Here is a 17838-nt window from a genome sequence, read left to right as displayed (position 1 = left end):
ATAGCAGGTCCAACTTAGTTTCAGTTCTTTTTGAAGGCGTAAACAACGCCAGACCTGTAGCATTATGTACCTGAACAAATCTCCACCGGGGAGGCGGGAGGGCGCTTATGACTATAACAGAGATACCCCTACTACAGAACTGGAGTTACAGGACAGAAACTACTCCTTCTGTAGTAGGGGATCTCTGTGTATAGTCATAATCTAGTGAATAGAATGGCAAGCCCATCCCCACATCAAGCGGCGGTGGAGAATATGAAAATCACGCCACTATTGTGCGAACAAATTCCGCAGCGAAGCCTGCCCAACCTGAGCGTCTGCCCTGGCATCAGTGTCCAGGCAGTAATGCTTAGCAAAGGTATGGACCGACTTCCAAGTGGCCGCCTTGCAAATCTCTGCAAAGGGAACATTACGAAGCATAGCTGTCGTAGCAGCTGTGCCTCTGGTGGAATGAGCCTTAGGCTTACCCCCTAAGGTCTTATTAGCTTTGCAGTAACACAATTGTATGCAGGACACAATCCACCTCGAGATGGACTGCTTAGAGGTAGCAAGACCTGTCCTGACTGAGCCATAATTAATGAACAATTGGTCTGACCTACGAATATCTTTAGTCTTATCAAGATAAAACTTCAGCACCCTCCTCACATCCAGGGAATGTAAAGACCTTTCCGCTGGAGATGACGGATTCTGAAAGAACGTAGGCAAAGTGATAGTCTGATTGATATGAAAATCAGAAACAACCTTGGGAAGAAATTTAGGGTGAGTACGCATAACAACCTTAGCAGCATGAAACACAGTATAAGGTTCTTGGCAACACAATGCCTGAATCTCACTCACCCTGCGGGCCGATGTAATGGCCACGAGGAACGCCGCCTTCCAGGACAGGTGCTGCAACGAAGCCTTATGAATGGGTTCAAAAGGCTCCTTCATCAATCTGGACAGCACCACATTCAAGTCCCACGAAGGCGAAGGAAGCCTGACAGGAGGGAACACTTTCTTCAAGCCTTCCAAAAAATCTTTGATCACAGGGATCTGGAAGAAGGAAGTCTGTGAAGGGCCTTTCCTGTAGGCAGTCAAAGCAGCCAGATGAACCTTAATGGAATGGACATTAAGGCCCGACTGCGCCAGATGCAGCAGATACGGAAGGATGACATCTTCCTTGCATGTCGTAGGGTCATAGTTCTTAGACTTGCACCAGATGCAAAACCTCTTCCACTTGTAAGCATAAGAAGTCCTAGTGGAAGGTCGCTTAGCCTCCTTCAGTATGTCCATACAATCTTCTGGGAGATTCAGATGGCCATATTGCACTATTTCAGGAGCCATGCCGCCAAACTCAAAGACGAGAGGTTGGGGTGTACCATCCGCCCCCCGAACTTCGTGAGAAGGTCCGGCCTGCACGGCAGCTTCATGTGAGGAAGGAGAGAGCGGTGAAGCAGGTCCGTGAACCACCACTGTCTGGGCCATTCAGGGGCAACCAGGATCATCCGCGCCCTGGACTGGGACAGCTTGATGAGAACCGCCGGAATCAGGGGAATTGGTGGAAAAGCGTACAGAAAGCTGTTCGACCAGTTGATCCATAACGCGTTCCCCAGCGTCCCCTGCTGGTAGTACCTGGAGGCGAAGCCTCGGCATTTGCTGTTTTCGGCGGTGGCGAACAGATCCACGTCTGGAGTTCCCCACCTTGCGAAGACTTCTCCTAGTACTTCGTCGTTTAAGACCCATTCGTGGTTTTCTTGAATGAGTCTGCTCAGTTCGTCTGCCTGAACATTCTGCACACCTGGCAGATGGGTGGCCGTTATAGACAGTCCTCGAGCCAGAAGCCAGTGCCAGATCGCCTGCGCCTCCTGCGACAGAGTGCGCGATCTCGAGCCCCCCTGCTTGTTGAGGTAATACATCGTTGTCGTGTTGTCCGTCTGAACAAGCAGAGAGTTGGTCTGAAAGGACGGGTGAAAAGCCTTCAGTGCCAAGTGCACAGCCCTGAGTTCCAGGAAATTGATGTGGTACGTGGCCTCCATCTGGGACCACGTCCCTTGAATTTGTAGGTCTCCGGAGTGCGCTCCCCAACCCTGGAGAGAAGCATCCGTCACGATAGTCTGTGTGGGAATGTCCTTGTGGAAGGGAACCCCTCTGAGGAGATTCTCCTTCGAGCACCACCACTTCAAAGACTGAAGAGCATGCAGAGACAGTCGTATCTTGTCGTCCCAAGATCCTCTCCTCTGGTCCCATTGATCCTCCAAGCACTCCAGTAGCGGTCTCATGTGCAGCCGCGCATGTGGCGTCAGGAAGATACACGAGGCCATCGATCCCAGCAGAGAAGACACCGTCCTCACCGTCGTGGACGGAGTAGACATGAGAGCCTGAGCCTTCCGAAGGAGTGATAAACGTCGCTCTTCCGAAGGAGACACGCTTGCCGACAGTGTATTGATGGAGGCTCCCAAGTACTGGATGCACTGGACCGGAATCGGGACCGACTTGGACATGTTGATGTGCAACCCCAGCTTGTTCAAGAGAACGCACGCCTTCTGGAAGTGTGCTTGAGCTTCCGAGAAGGAGGAGGCCTTGATCAACCAATCGTCCAGGTACGGGTAGACAAACACCTTGTTCTTCCGCAGGTGTGCCGCTACCACTGCCATGCATTTCGAGAATGTCCTGGGTGCAGACTTCAGTCCGAAGGGCAGCACCGTGTACTGATAGTGATTGGTGCCGACTTGAAAACGCAGAAACTTCCTGTGTTTGCATGCAATGGGCACGTGGAAGTATGCGTCCTGTAGATCTATGGCACACATCCAATCTCCTCGTTGCAGCTGAGGGTAGATTTGATGCAACGACAGCATGCGAAACTTTTCTCTGCGAATCCACTTGTTTGCCTGTCGCAAATCCAGAATGGGCCTGAACTCGTTTTTGTCCTTCTTGCGGACAAGAAAGAACCGAGAGTAAAGACCTCTTCCTCTTTGAGACAGAGGTACGTCTTCTATCGCCCTTTTCCTTAGCAGAATGTCTGCCTCCGCCTGAAGCTCGCGCAGTTGATACTGCGAGCTGACGGGAGGAATCGATGGAGGAGGGCTGGTGAAACGCAGACTGTATCCATTGCAAACAATATTCAGCACCCACTTGTCCTGAGTAATTTTTCTCCACTCTGCCAGACAAAATTGAACGCTTCCCCCCACCGGAGCGGGTAACGGACGAGGGGGAAGTAACAGCTCAGGGTCGAGGCCCGGCCGGGCCCTTGGAAGCGGTAGAGGACTGCTGTCTACCTCTACCCCCCTGGCGTTTCTGGAAGGGCCGTCTGTACTGCTGCTGCTGTTGCTGCTGCTGATGTTGTCCGGCAGACGGCCCTCTTCCACGACCCTGCGACCCGAACCGCCGTTGGAACTGGCGGTAGGGTTTCTTCTCCTTGGGCTTCTCCAAGCCCACCGCCGTCAGGGTCTCCGCCTCGGCCTTCATCCTGGCCATCTCGTCATCCGCGTGTCTCCCGAAGAGGGTATCTCCGGAAAACGGGAGATTCGCCACACGTTGTTGTGCTTCTGGCTTAAGAGACGTCAACCGGAGCCAAGCATGGCGCCTCTGGTTAATCCCGTGGCAGTATCCGTGCGCAGACAGCAAGGAAATATCCGCCGCGGCGCTAATGGCCTGGTTAGAGACCAGCATCCCCTCCTGGACGATCTCCATGAAGTCCTCTTTGCGGTCTCGAGGAACGAGGTCCGCAAACTGCTCCATTGAGTCCCACAGTGCACGGTCGTATCGTCCCAACAAAGCCGAGTCACTGGCAGCCTTCATTGACGAGGAGGATGTACCACACGCTTTTCGCCCAGCAGAGTCGATCCAGCGGCTCTCCTTGTCCGGAGGCACCGTGGACGCAGGGGAGGTGGCATGAAGCTTCCGGGCCGCCGTCACAATGACCAAATCCGGCGCCGGGTCCTTTCTCAAGAAGGCTGGGTCCGAGTCCGGAGCTCTGTATTTCTTGAGGAGCCTGGAAGGCGCAGACTTCACAACCGCCGGCGTCAGGAAAAGCTGTTCAGCCGGCTCGAGGAGCCCCGGCACCAGAGGCAGTAGGGGGCGAGACAGGTGTTTCTTGTGTAACGTCTCAAAGATGACAGAAGTCGAAGGCGTAGGCGCTTCAACTTTGATCCCCAACTTCGCCGCTCCCGCAGGAGAACCTCTTGGAATGTGCCGATATCGTCGATCGGGGACACCCTAGTCTCCGGCGAATCAGACAGCGTGGGCGAGTAAGAACGGGTCCCAGATGAGCGTGACCTGGACCGACGCCTCCTATGGCGATGCCTGGATCTCGATGAAGATCCGCGGCCACTCCTGGACTTGTCCCGTCTCCCCGAGCGAGACCTCGATCTCTTGGGCCTGGGACGGTCCGCCGGCCTCCCCGGTTCCGGAGTCCGAGGCTTCGGCTTCGACTTAGGAGTCTTCTTCGGCGGCGTCGGAAACTTGGGCATCGACACCGCCCGCGGTGGAACCGGGGGCGGGGGAGTCACTGGAAGCGGGGCCTGCGGAGCCGGTCGAGCAGGCAATGCAGGGGGGGTCGGAGCCTTCGGAGGCGGACCCCTTGGCAAAGGAGGCAGTGAAGGAGGCGCTGAAGGCTTCTTCGGGGTATATACCTCGGAATACGCCGTTCCCGGCGAGCCATCATCCTGTCCGGAATGTGGGGAGCCCCCCACAGTCCTGGGCCTGTCTTTTCGACCTCCTGACGCCGAAGATCGGTGCCCAGACGGCGAGCCTGGGTCCCTAGACGTCGAACGGCCCTTCGGCGTCGACCGCCTCTCACTCCTCGACGTCGAACGGTGTCGACGTCTCGACGTCGACCCCGACCAGATGGACGAGCCACGGAATCTCGACGACGGGCGATGGTGCCTCGACGGCGACCTCGACCTCTTCGGACGTCTCGACGTTGACCTGGATCGTCTCGACGTCGACCTCTTGGAACGTTTCGACGTCGATCTCTTTGAATGTCTCGACGTCGACGTCTTCCGCGCCGGAGACTTCTTCCGTCTCGACGGCGGCCTCGACGACGAGGATCCCCTCAACGGCGAACGGCGGTGTCGCCTCGACGGCGAGCGCCGACGCCGGGTCCTCCGATGTCGACCACTCGACGCCGACGACGAGGAGATCGACGGCGGCCGGAACACATCCCTCGACGTCGACGGGCGACGTTTTCTCAACCCAGAGCCCTGGGGAGACCGGGAACTGGCCGTGGACCTTCCCCTCGACGTCGTGGTCAGCGCAACTGACCCAGACGGAGATCTTGGGCGCGGGCTGGACTTCCTGCCCCTGGGGAGCCCCCCAGAGGCCTCAGCATGGGCAGAAGGAGCCCCTCCTGACCCACCTCGGGCCTTCAATCTTCTTTCTTCAAGTCCCTGAAGTCTGATTTTACGCCTGTCCTTCAGGGTCCTTCCAGAGAAGCCTCTACAGATCACACACTCCTCAGGGATGTGGGAAGAGGGAAGGCAGAGGATACAGACCTCATGGGGGTCTGACTTGGCCTTCTTCCTGGAGCACTCCGGGCATTTGTCAAATAATGCTGGCATTATGGACAATAAAAGAGTGCAGGAACCCAAGAAGAAAGTCACTAAAGTACTTTGAAAGCACCAACAATCGAATTTAGTGTAAAAACACCAACAAAACCCTTGAAAAGGGAGAGCTCAATGCTCCAGGGTCCTGCTTGCAGGAGCCGGAAAAAAGAACTGAAACTAAGTTGGACCTGCTATGCATTCTGGGATACTGGGAGAAGGTTCTGGAAGGTTCCTTAAAGGCACAGTATCCTATTTAAGCCACATAATGGCAGCCTATGGGGCTTGTCTGTCCAGGTTCTTCTCTCTATCATTCCTGAGGGATTTTGCTGTTAAGCAAGGGAAATCTGTACAGGCTTTGCTGTTTTGTGGATTTTGTGGTGGAATTTCTAGTTGAAGTACTGGACAGTGTAGCCTTTTTTGGCTGCATTATCTGTCTTTAAATTCTCTCTTAAGTGTCTATGCATTTCTGCATTTTTTGACACTGTAAGAGATTATTTTTGATTGCTCCGGGGTCCACGCATATGGGCGGGACTATTCACTAGATTATGACTATACACAGAGATCCCCTACTACAGAACTCTCTTACCAAACAGTAGTCTAGATTTCTCCACGTAAAGGGTCCCGTACATGACTTTGGTAGTTGTGTGCATAGATGCTCTACCTTTCGTCACCAAGCTTAAAAAAGTGCAGGCGTGCTCCCCTATTTAGTGAGGTAAAGTCATGCAGTTTAGTGCCATCTTTATGAGAGAGTCCACATTTACAGCTTTTTATGGCGACATTAAAATAATTTCTCCTCACTTCCAGAAGTTATTCAATCCACATTAGGCTGGATGACTCGATAAAAATAATGTGTACCCTTTTTCTGATTTTGTTTAACAAAAGGGAAATTAAATTGGGTGCAGGCAGTGCCTGACATTCACCTTTACTCTCAGACCCTTATGAATGAATACCCTCTTGTATAGCGCATGGCTACTCTCGAGCATCCCAGCGCTTATATGATGCAATGAAAGAAATGTGCCTCCATACAGACTTTTCAATGCCTGTAATTGTACCAGGTTGAAGCCAGGATTTCCTATGCTTTATGCATATATCCAGAAAGACCGTAATAGTTTTCAAAAATATGATTTTTAAAATATACAGGATCTTACCTATGGACATGGATTGCAAAGCCTAGAAATAAGTAAAGGTCTTTAATTGCATCATGCAAGGAAAGACGAGTGGGCATGGCCAACAACCTATTTCAGGAAGCTTGGTTTTCTGTTTGCGTGCATGGCCTTTAAAGAGTGGAGACTGTAGGTTACAGTTTCCTGTCATTATCACCCCTCCTAACTTAGCTAGAAATGTCATGTAGGTAGAGAAGATGTTAGGGCTTAATTTGTGCCAGTGATTGCAGGTGGTGGGCACCGACACTCATTTTCGGTCACCGGGACTTCTTTGTCCCCATAAAACTTGGACTCTCAGGAAGAGAGAAAAGAAGAAAAGGGAGAAGGAATGCGGATGAACAGTGAAAAAGGGCCGAAAAAAATATGGAAGAGTGAGAAAAAGAGACATGGTGTTTTGTCATATGAATTGAGAGCTGGAATTGGAAATTTGAGGCTGACTTGTGTCTTAAAAAGTTGAGTTGTCAGTGGAACCTTTATTTATTTATTTATCTGTGGGTTTGTACCGCGCTCGAATCAACTCCCGAAGGAGAATCTCTGCGCCCAGCGCCCTCGACATATGGAGATAATGAGCTAGAACCTAAGTGAATTACTAATACTGAAATAGAAAAGTTTTCAGCCTTTTCCTAAACGTTAAATGGTCTGTACACTGCCTAAGAGACATAGGGAGGTTGTTCCATAGTCCTGGGCCAACGGAAGACAGGGCTTTGCCCCCCTGTCTTACCTTTTTTACCAAAGGGACTTGTAAAAGCAACTGGTTGCTGGAGCGAAGGGTGCGCGCTGGGTTATAGGGGACAAATTGTTCGGCCAGATACAAGGGACCCAGTCCATGCAAGCCCTTATGGACCACGCAACAGGCTTTAAATTTAACCCTTTGGCCGATTGGAAGCCAGTGTAATTTTTCCAGCAAGGGACGTGAGGGGAACTGGGAGGGGCATTTAGAACCAATCTTGCAGCAGTATTTTGTACCACTTGGAGCCTGCTAAGTACGCCCTCATTGGCTGATACCAGCGGCCCATTGCAGTAGTCCAGGCGGCTGAGCACCAGAGCCTGGACCAAGGTTTTTCTAGTGCTGTCTGAAAGTAGGGGGAACACTTTATGGAGTAATCCGATAACGTGAAAACAGGACCCTACGGTATAGTTTGCATGGTCCTTCAGGGATAGATCTTGATCCAGTCGCACCCCCAGGTTCTTCACTACCTGTTTAGGGCAGGGGGCGGAACCTAGATCAGGAGGCCACCAATCCGGAGTCCACAGCATTTTGGCTTCCCCAAAGAGTATAACCTCCGTCTTTCCCACATTGCACTGTAGGAAATTCGAGGTCATCCACTCTGAGACCGCCTTCATGCCATTGGAGAAGGTCAATTTGACCGTGGGGGTGAGTGTTTTGAATGGGAAGAGGAGCTGAGTGTAATTAGCATATGACACTGGGATGAAATTAAAAGCTCTCATAATCCTGGCTAGGGGGGCCACATACATGTTAAAGATTGTAGGGCTCAAACATGAGCCCTGGGGCACCCCCTTAGTGATCTTTACTGGGGCAGATCGAAACGCACCCATGTTAACACACTGTGTGTGGCCGGATAGGAAGCTCCTCAACCAGGCCAGTGCCGAACCCTCGAGCCCAACCTCTGCCAAACGTCTGAGTAGGATGTCATGGGAAATGGTAACGAACGCCGCCGATAAATCCAATAGCACCAAAACCACCGAATGTCCTTTATCCAAGGACATGCGGAGGTCGTCCGTAACAGACAGAAGTGCGGATTCGGTGCTATGATTTGGCCGGAAGCCGGACTGAGAATAGTCCAGACTCCCTGTGCGTTCAATAAAGCTCGATAGATGTGAATTGACGTGCTTCTCCGTTAGTTTACTCAGGTAAGGAAGGAGAGATATTGGCCTGAGGTTGGACAGGTCGGTCCAGGGAATGGTGGTATTCTTCCGAATGGTTCTCACTAGTGCATTCTTCCAGTCCTGTGGAACTCGGCCCTCAGATAGCGAGAGGTTGGCCAAGGACTGGATCACAGGACCAAGCACCCTGCCCACCACTGGCATAACTCTGGCAGGAATGAGATCCGATGGACAGCCACTCTTAATTTGACCAATAAGGTCCTCAACCTCCTCCACAGAGGTAGCCGGGAACCGGTCAGCCTAATGAGGTTGGTGACCTTCTTTTCCGGAGAAGGTACAAAAGGTTGGCCCATAGATAGACTAGAATCAGAGATTTTGTCATAAATCCTGTCTATCTTATTAGTGAAATAGAGGGAAATGTTGTCGCATAATTGTTGTGACGATACCTCAGGGCTCTCACAGGCTGTAGGTTTAATGAAGGTTTGGAGAATTTGGTACAAAAGCTTAGGGGCATTGCCTGCCTCCATAAGCTGGGAGGCAATATGATTTTTGCGTGCTGCTCAGATATCCTTATGATAGGAGGTCAAAGCAGTGTAATAGCATTTTTTATCATCCTCCAGATGAGATAATCTCCAGATCTTTTCCAACTTCCTACACGCCTTTTTGCGTGATCGAAGTTGGTAAGAAAACCATACTTCTTGGAGATGCGCAGAGCGCAATTTACATAATTTCAGGGGGGCGATGGTTTCTACCACTGAGTCAATGGCAAGATTATATTTAGATAGAGCTATCTCGATATTGTCAGAGGGTGTTATGCGGGGTTCAACAAATGTCTCTTGAAAGACCTCCTGTGACATTTTATGCCATTGTCTCCGCCACAGAGGTAGTGGAGGGGGCTGGTAAAGGGTTTAGTCAAATTAGGCATCACAAATTCTATAATCGAGTGATCTGTCTAATTGACCTGTTTAGGGGGGTGACACACAATTTTAGGGGAATTGGAGAGAATGAAATCTAATGTGCGTCCTGCCCGATGGGTGAAGGAATATGCTGCTTTGGGCTGGAAATAGAGCAGCATGTGTTGAAATCTTTAATTACATAGCAAGAAAGAACACAAAAACTTAATACAAAGATATAACCATATACAAATACCACATAACAAATACTATTGTCAGACATCATCAACACCACAAATCTGCTTTCATAATACTGTAGTAAAAGGTGTGAGCACCATGCACTGCCATATACATCATCATGAACATGTAATAGCATCAGTCAAAGTGGCTTATTACAAGCCTCTTGCGCCACCAAGCATCACTTTTTATAATGTTCCAGCAGCGCAGAGTGCAGACCCATATCTATGAGGCCATGCCAAAGCCATGGTGTAAGGCAACACAGTGCAAGTCGCTGCGTTGCCTTACCCTGCACCAGGAAGACATACCATGGGCGTTGCAGTGGGTGTTCCCATGCTGCACCCATGGGTTTTGACGCATTCCCAGATTTGCAAGGATCTGTAACCCTGGGAATGCATCAAAACTGTACGCCTCCCCAGGGCAGACGCAACGGGGAGAAATATGTGTTCGAGGCATATGGGCTGCAGATGGTACATTTATGAATAGATCGCCATCTAGTGTTGGGCTCGGATGATTGCACTTTGTTTTTCTTCTGGAGAAGTCTTTGTCGTCATAGGTGACTCCTCCTCTCGGTGTTAGTGCGCATGGGCATCGGCTCCATCCTTAGATTGTTTTTTTCCGCCATCGGGTTCGGATGAGGATCGAAGCGCTCCGGACCGACTTCAACAAAGAAGGTTATAACCGGCGCGTATTCCTTTCCAAATCGACGGTATCGTTATCGAACGCGACTTCACTCCATACCGACGCGGTTCGAAGGACGACGACTACGAGAAACTCGACGTAGTCCAGCCCGGGGTCCATGGAAAGGACTCCATTCAAAAAATGTCCAACGTGTGGTGCTAAGTTCCCACACAAGGACCTACACGAGGTGTGCAACCTCTGCTTGTCCCCTGAACACGAATCCAGGGACTGTGAGGCCTGTGCAGCGTTCTCGTCAAAATCGACGATTAGAAACCGTCGAGCCCGAAGACACGAGGTATCGAGAATGCAGTCACAAGCAATCCCGGAGCTGTTCGAGGACCAGCACCCAGAAGAGGAGGAAGAAGAGGCCGACGAGGCGGGGTCAGAAGCGGACGAATCCGACGTCGAGGAAATCGACGTCCAACAAACCGTGAGTGACGACGTCCCTTTACCGAAAAACAGACCCCGCACGGTGTCGACCCCGCCCTCGAGCCCGGTCAGACAACCGAAAAAAGTTTCCAACGCCCCGCCTTCGAGCCCGGCAACGAAACAGAAACCGAAACACTCGGTCCCACATCATAGTGGTTCCGGTTCCGATAAACCGACCACATCGACACCGAAGCACCAGGTCAAGGAAAGCTCGAAGTCGAAGCAGTCCATGTCGACACCGAAGCACGCTTCGGCGCCGAAAACACCCCCGACACCGGGGACATCTTCGATACCGAAGAAGTCGGATCCGAACAAAACTTCGGCACCGAAAATACAAATGGACAGTTCAAAGAAAAAACACCTTTCGGAACCGAAAACTGCGGTACCGACACAGGAACACGGAACGGATCCTAAACAAAAGACTTTGTTTATTGACCCAAAGACTGGCAAGGTAGCCACAGAACTACCTAAAAAGAGGAAACATGAACATTTGGACGACAAGGCTCATCCAAAGAAGAGAACAATGGGGACGAATACAACTCCTCCCCCTTCTCCCAAACCTCACACACCATCTTCACCTCTTCCTCACAATAGGCCAGATATTCCTCCCACACGTCCATCTACACCTACAACAGATGGAGAGAGTGACACAGGGGAGGGGGGACACCCTGGGGATGATGAGGACACAATCCCAGAGGAGGCAGACCCATGGGAGGAGTATAATGTGGGATCAGGTAATGATACCGACCTTGAGTCATATCCCTCAAAACCTTCACCTCCTGATGACAATACTGGGTTTGCACAACTCATTACTAGAGCAGCAACATTTCATAAGGTAGACCTACATACAGAACCTCTAGTACAGGACTTCTTATTAGAAACACTACCTACTGCACAAAGAACATCAGGAACACTACCAATGCTAAAGGGCCTTCTCAGTCATACATCAGAGATATTCAAAGACCCAGTGAGGGCTAGGGTATTGAACCCAAGAATTGATAAAAAATATAGGGCAGCTCCAAAAGACCCAATATACATTAAGGGACAAATTCCTCTAGACTCACTAGTGGTCACAAACGCTCGCAAGAGAGCAAACTCTTTATCTACAGGAGAAGCTCCACCTCCTGACAAAGAGTCTAAACTAATAGATGCCTCTGGCAAGAGAGTAGCATCTCAAGCGGCAAACAGTTGGCGCATAGCTAATACGCAAGCACTACTTGCAAGGTATGACAGAGCGCATTATGATGAGTTAGAAACACTCATCAAACATCTCCCTAAAGAACATCAAAAGAAAGCAGATCAACTTATACAAGAAGGGAAGTTAATTACTAACACTTCAATAAAGTGCGCCCTAGACGCGGCAGAAACTGCGGCAAGGTCGACAAATACAAGCATCATGTTAAGGAGACATGCATGGCTCAGAGTGTCAGGGTTCAAACAAGAGGTACAAACATCGTTACTGAACCAACCTTTTGATGGGAAAACACTTTTTGGCACAGGGACAGATGAGGCCCTAGAAAAAATGAAAAAGGATACAGAAACGGCTAAATCAATGGGAGCATTGCAACAGCCGACACAAAGAGGTTCCTTTCGTAGATCCACCTATAGAGGAGGATCCAAAAGTACAGGTACAAACCAACAGCAAACCTCTTTTACACCTACATCACCCAGAGGTAATTCTAGAGGTGGATACAGGGGTAACAACAACAAGGGTAGAGGTCGCGGAAACAACAACAACCGCAACTCTCCAACCCCAAAACAGTGACTTCATAGAGCTTCCCCCAGACCATATAACACCGGTAGGGGGACGCCTATCACAGTTCCTACCTGTCTGGGAAAACATCACATCAGACAAGTGGGTAAGACAAATTATCCAACATGGTTATTGCCTAGAACTCACAGCTACCCCACCAAACATCCCCCCCAAACAGCGTCCAATGAAACAAGATCACCTGACACTATTAAAACAGGAAGTAATATCACTGCTAGAAAAGCATGCCATAGAGAAGGTTCCACAGCACCAACAGGGAACAGGAGTATACTCCCTATACTTCCTAATCCCCAAAAAGGACGGGTCTCTAGGCCAATACTGGACCTAAGACCTCTCAACGCATACATAAATTCGGAACATTTCCACATGGTCACGCTCCAACAAGTACTTCCTTTACTGAAGAAAGGGGACTTTCTTTCTACACTGGATCTAAAAGACGCTTACTTTCATATCCCTATTCACAAAGCCCACAGGAAATACCTCAGGTTTGTGGTAGAAGGACAACATTATCAGTTCAAAGTCCTTCCATTTGGTGTCACGACGGCACCAAGGGTGTTCACAAAATGCCTGGCAGTGGTAGCAGCTCACCTAAGAAGACAACAAATTCATGTCTTCCCATACTTGGACGACTGGCTAATAAAAGCCAGGTCGCAAGAGGAGTGTCTGCAACACACACAAAAGACAATTCAGCTACTACACCAGCTAGGGTTCACGGTGAACTACACAAAGTCACACCTACAACCAAACAAGGTTCAACAATATCTGGGGGCTACTATAGATACAGAAAAAGCCAAAGTGTACCCCAACCCAGTCAGGGTCCAAGCAATGCTTACAATCATTCAGAGATTTCAGCCACAACACTCACTAACAGCAAGAGTGTTCATGCAGCTATTAGGCATGATGTCATCCTGCATACTGCTAATACCATATGCAAAACTACAAATGCGTCCGCTACAAGAATGCTTAGCGACACAGTGGAATCAGGCTCAAGGGCAGATTACGGATCTGGTGTTGGTAGACGACCGCACACACCGCTCTCTGAAGTGGTGGAACAGAACAAACATTACCAAGGGGCGGTCGTTCCTAGAGCCAATTCCACAGGTGACAATAACAGCAGACGCATCGCTCACCGGATGGGGAGCACATATGGACAAGTACACAGTACAAGGAAGGTGGAGTGTGCAGGAAAGAACACTACACATCAACTACCTAGAACTACTGGCAGTGTTTCTAGCATTGAAAGCCTTTCAGATACATGTTATCCACAAAGCAGTCCTGATCAGAACAGACAACATGACAGCAATGTATTATATTCAAAAACAGGGGGGGACGCACTCTCTCCAATTATCCAGACTAGCACAGGAAATTTGGAGATGGGCCATTCCTCAAAACATCTATCTGTTAGCCGAACACCTACCAGGAGTTCAAAACCAGATAGCAGACATCTTAAGCAGACAGTCGGAACAAATACACGAATGGGAACTGCACCAACAAATACTGCAGCCATTCTTCCAAAGATGGGGACAACCAGAGATAGACCTATTTGCCACTCATCAGAACGCAAAATGCCAAAGCTTCGCGTCCAGGTACCCACATCACCTGTCGCAGGGCAATGCGTTATGGATAAATTGGTCCAACAAATTTGCATACGCTTTTCCCCCTCTCCCACTAATCCCATTAGTGGTCAGGAAACTGCAACAACATTCAATGACCATGATACTAGTAGCACCCACGTGGGCAAGACAGCCGTGGTTCACCACGCTCTTGCAACTCTCACAAGTGCCACATCAAAAGCTACGAATTCTACCCATGCACCTTACACAGAACCATGGAGAAATAATGCACCCAGATCCAACTCAATTGAACTTAGCGATCTGGCTCCTGAAATCCTAGAATTTGGGTACTTAGATCTCCCCCCAAATTGCATGGAAATAATTAAACAAGCGAGACGTCCAACCACCAGAGCATGCTATGCAGCTAAGTGGAAGAGGTTTGCTATACACTGTACTAATAACAATATCAACCCTCTAGACGTATCAACAAGGGAGATTATTTGCTACTTATTACACTTACAGCAATGTAATCTAGCGTACACATCTATCAGAGTACATCTAGCAGCTATAGCAGCATACCTACAAAACAGGCAGCGCATATCACTGTTCAGAGTACCAGCGATAAAATCATTCATGGAAGGTCTTAAAAGAGTCATTCCACCAAGATTACCACCTTCCCCAGTCTGGAACCTCAACGTAGTACTCACCAGACTAATGGGGCCACCCTTCGAACCTATGCATAGGTGCGAAATACAATTCCTTACATGGAAGGTGGCATTCCTTATAGCTATTACCTCACTCAGAAGAGTAAGCGAATTACAGGCATTAACAATACAAGAACCATTCCTACAGTTACACCAGAATAAAGTGGTTCTTAGAACAAACCCAAAGTTCTTGCCTAAAGTAATTTCAGCATTCCACATCAATCAGCCAGTGGAATTACCAGTCTTCTTTCCAAAGCCACAGACGGTGGCAGAAAGGGCTCTACATACACTAGATGTTAAAAGAGCCATTTTGTACTACATAGAAAGAACACAAGACTTCAGGAAAACTAAACAACTATTTGTAGCATTTTCCCCAACACATAAGGGCAATCCTATCTCTAAAGCAGGCATCGCAAGATGGATTGTAAGATGTATACAAATATGTTACATTAAAGCAAAGAGAACATTAACTGTTCCTCCTAGAGCTCATTCCACAAGAAAACCAAGAGCATCTATGGCATTCTTAGGGAACATTCCCCTAGATGACATATGTAGAGCAGCAACTTGGTCTACACCACATACATTCACAAAGCACTACTGTGTTGATGTACAGGCTGCACAACAAGCCAGAGTGGGCCAAGCTGTATTAAAAACTCTATTTCAGACAGTTGCGACAGACACTGGTGACCACCGCTAGGGAGGTAACTGCTGTACAATCTATTCATAAATTTACCATCTGCAGCCCATATGCCTCGAACGGAATATGCTACTTACCAGTATGCATCTGTTCTTGGCATAGAGGGCTGCAGAGTGGTACATGCCCTCCCTGCCTCCCCGGAAACCTGTGTCTGTCCCAACATTATCTTATTTAGATACATTTACATGGGCATATCTTTATGTACTATACTACACTACTCCATCTAACCCTACTATGGCAAAACAATCTAAGGATGGAGCCGATGCCCATGCGCACTAACTCCGAGAGGAGGAGTCACCTATGACGACAAAGACTTCTCCAGAAGAAAAACAAAGTGCAATCATCCGAGCCCAACACCAGATGGCGATCTATTCATAAATGTACCACTCTGCAGCCCTCTATGCCAAGAACAGATGCATACTGGTAAGTAGCATATTCCTTATTTCTCCTCGTTGTTTTCCTCTTTCTATGTGTGCTGCATTCTGCAGCAAACATTGAAAGAGGAAAACGCCTGCATGGATTGTTTTTGTGCAGGATGGCATCCCTTCCTGCACAAAAACAATCCTGCCAACAACGCAGACACCCTTGCACCATGCTGCAAGGGTACCTGCATTGGTGCTGGGCACCATATGGTGTGCTGCGCAGGCTGAGAGGACAGCTCCATATCTTGTAAATACGGTGCATTCCTGACCTTTTGATTTGGTGTACGGCAGTGCAGCAAAAACACTTGCAGCACTGTCCTATGCCAAATCATTGCAAATGAGGCTCAAAATGTTTTGTGATCCAGCCCAGGAAGGGTAATATGATGGAAGACAGACACATGAGGTGGGATAAAGATGAGGCAGGCTTGGTATTCAGCAACCCTGTTAATCAGCAGCACAAGTAATGGGCTCCAAAGACAAGCTTTTGGCCCAAACACTTATTTTATTTTTTATAAGTTAGGCATTGGAAGAAACTATTTATCCACAATTTCTATGAAAACTGTATATCCATTTCAATCTGATACGTACAGATACGATGGAACAGGCATGGCCTGCTCCAGATGTCACTATACAGTAACACAAAAATAGCCTTACAGATGCGGCAGGACTGCCTCATCATAAGTTTTAGAAATACTTTGAATTACGATGTTTAATTTGATATATTTCAGTGTTTTAAATATCGTATTTAGTTGACATGTGCTGGAAATATGTTTTAATCGATTATCATTTGTTCGCAGGAAACAAACGACGCCAGAACTTTGAAAAAAAAGACAAGCTCTGCAGTGAGCTACAAGGCACTCTATATCAGGACGATGAAATTGAAATAACCATTTTTTAAATAGCCACGACTATGGACAGAGAATGTTATAATCTAGACGCACATGTGCTTGTATTATGGTATACGTAATGTGTATATGGAATATATTTGTGTTTTTATAAATGTACATACATTCCAGCCTAAATCAGAAAAGAACACACCTTGGTCTTTTGCATAACGGAGGGTAGATGTCAAAAGCATTGAGCATTGACCGAGGTTATCACCTGTCCAAAGAAGACACCTGAAACTCATCCAGAAAATACAAAGAACATCAACATTTACTTAACATAGTAATATGTAATAGAGAAAAGCACCCAGATTAAGGTTTACTTGGACGATTGCAAGAGATTGACCAAATATGACCGCAGACTCGTTACCTACCTTGAAACTAAAATGATGGATTCAGTTGTATGCTGCCTATTGTAATGCACAAGGAAACACATTTTTACAGTTAATTTGCATGTACTGTTTGTGGAATTCATGACTAGTCTGATGATGTATCTCGGGGTTTCAAAAGATCGATAATGGAAGATAATAGGGCCATATGCATGAACACATTTTCCCATAGACACAGAATGGGCAAAACCCTTTGATGCATCTGGCCAATAGAAACAACATTTTACTGAGTGGTGTCAAGTGATGTGATGTATACTTTCTGGTCTTGTCTGGGAAACAGAGAAAAAAGAGATTTCAGAAGAACCAGAACAGATCCACTTAGCTAGTCAGGTGATTTAGAAGATGGGAAGCTCTTCCTCCACAGACAAAAGCAGAGCTTTCAAGTGTAAGTGACCAGAAAGACCCTGCTGTGCGTAAATGCATAAACCTCCTCAGCAAAGATCTATAGACTAAAATATTGGCTCCTTGATCCGCACACCAGGGCCTATATAATACAATGTGCCTCGGGAGAGCAAAGGGTGTGTGTGCCACTCTGAGCGCCCCCGGGCACAATGCTATTAAAGAAGGGCCACAGGCGCTTGTGCATCCCCTTCTGTAATCCAGATAGCGCCGGCACAAATGTAGCTCCAGCGCTATCATGAGACGGCGTTC

At 48.4% G+C, this 17838-nt stretch overlaps 1 protein-coding gene across 3 annotated transcripts in view; it reads left to right on the top strand.

Moving 5' to 3' along the window:
- The window catches only part of RIPOR3 (RIPOR family member 3), a 452740-nt gene extending 435578 nt beyond the window's left edge, over positions 1-17162 (top strand). For all 3 annotated transcript variants that reach the window (XM_078652038.1, XM_078652039.1, XM_078652040.1), the window contains one exon: positions 16712-17162. In XM_078652038.1, coding sequence (XP_078508164.1) covers positions 16712-16812 — 101 coding nt within the window. In that variant the 3' untranslated portion in view covers positions 16813-17162. The remainder of the gene's footprint in view (positions 1-16711) is intronic.
- The last annotated feature ends 676 nt before the right edge of the window (positions 17163-17838 follow it).

The sequence above is a fragment of the Lissotriton helveticus genome, chromosome 7 (genome assembly GCF_964261635.1).
Source record: "Lissotriton helveticus chromosome 7, aLisHel1.1, whole genome shotgun sequence".
NCBI lineage: Eukaryota > Metazoa > Chordata > Amphibia > Caudata > Salamandridae > Lissotriton > Lissotriton helveticus.
The sequence above is the reverse complement of the archived record's forward strand: the minus strand, read 5'-3'. Positions and strand labels throughout refer to the sequence as shown.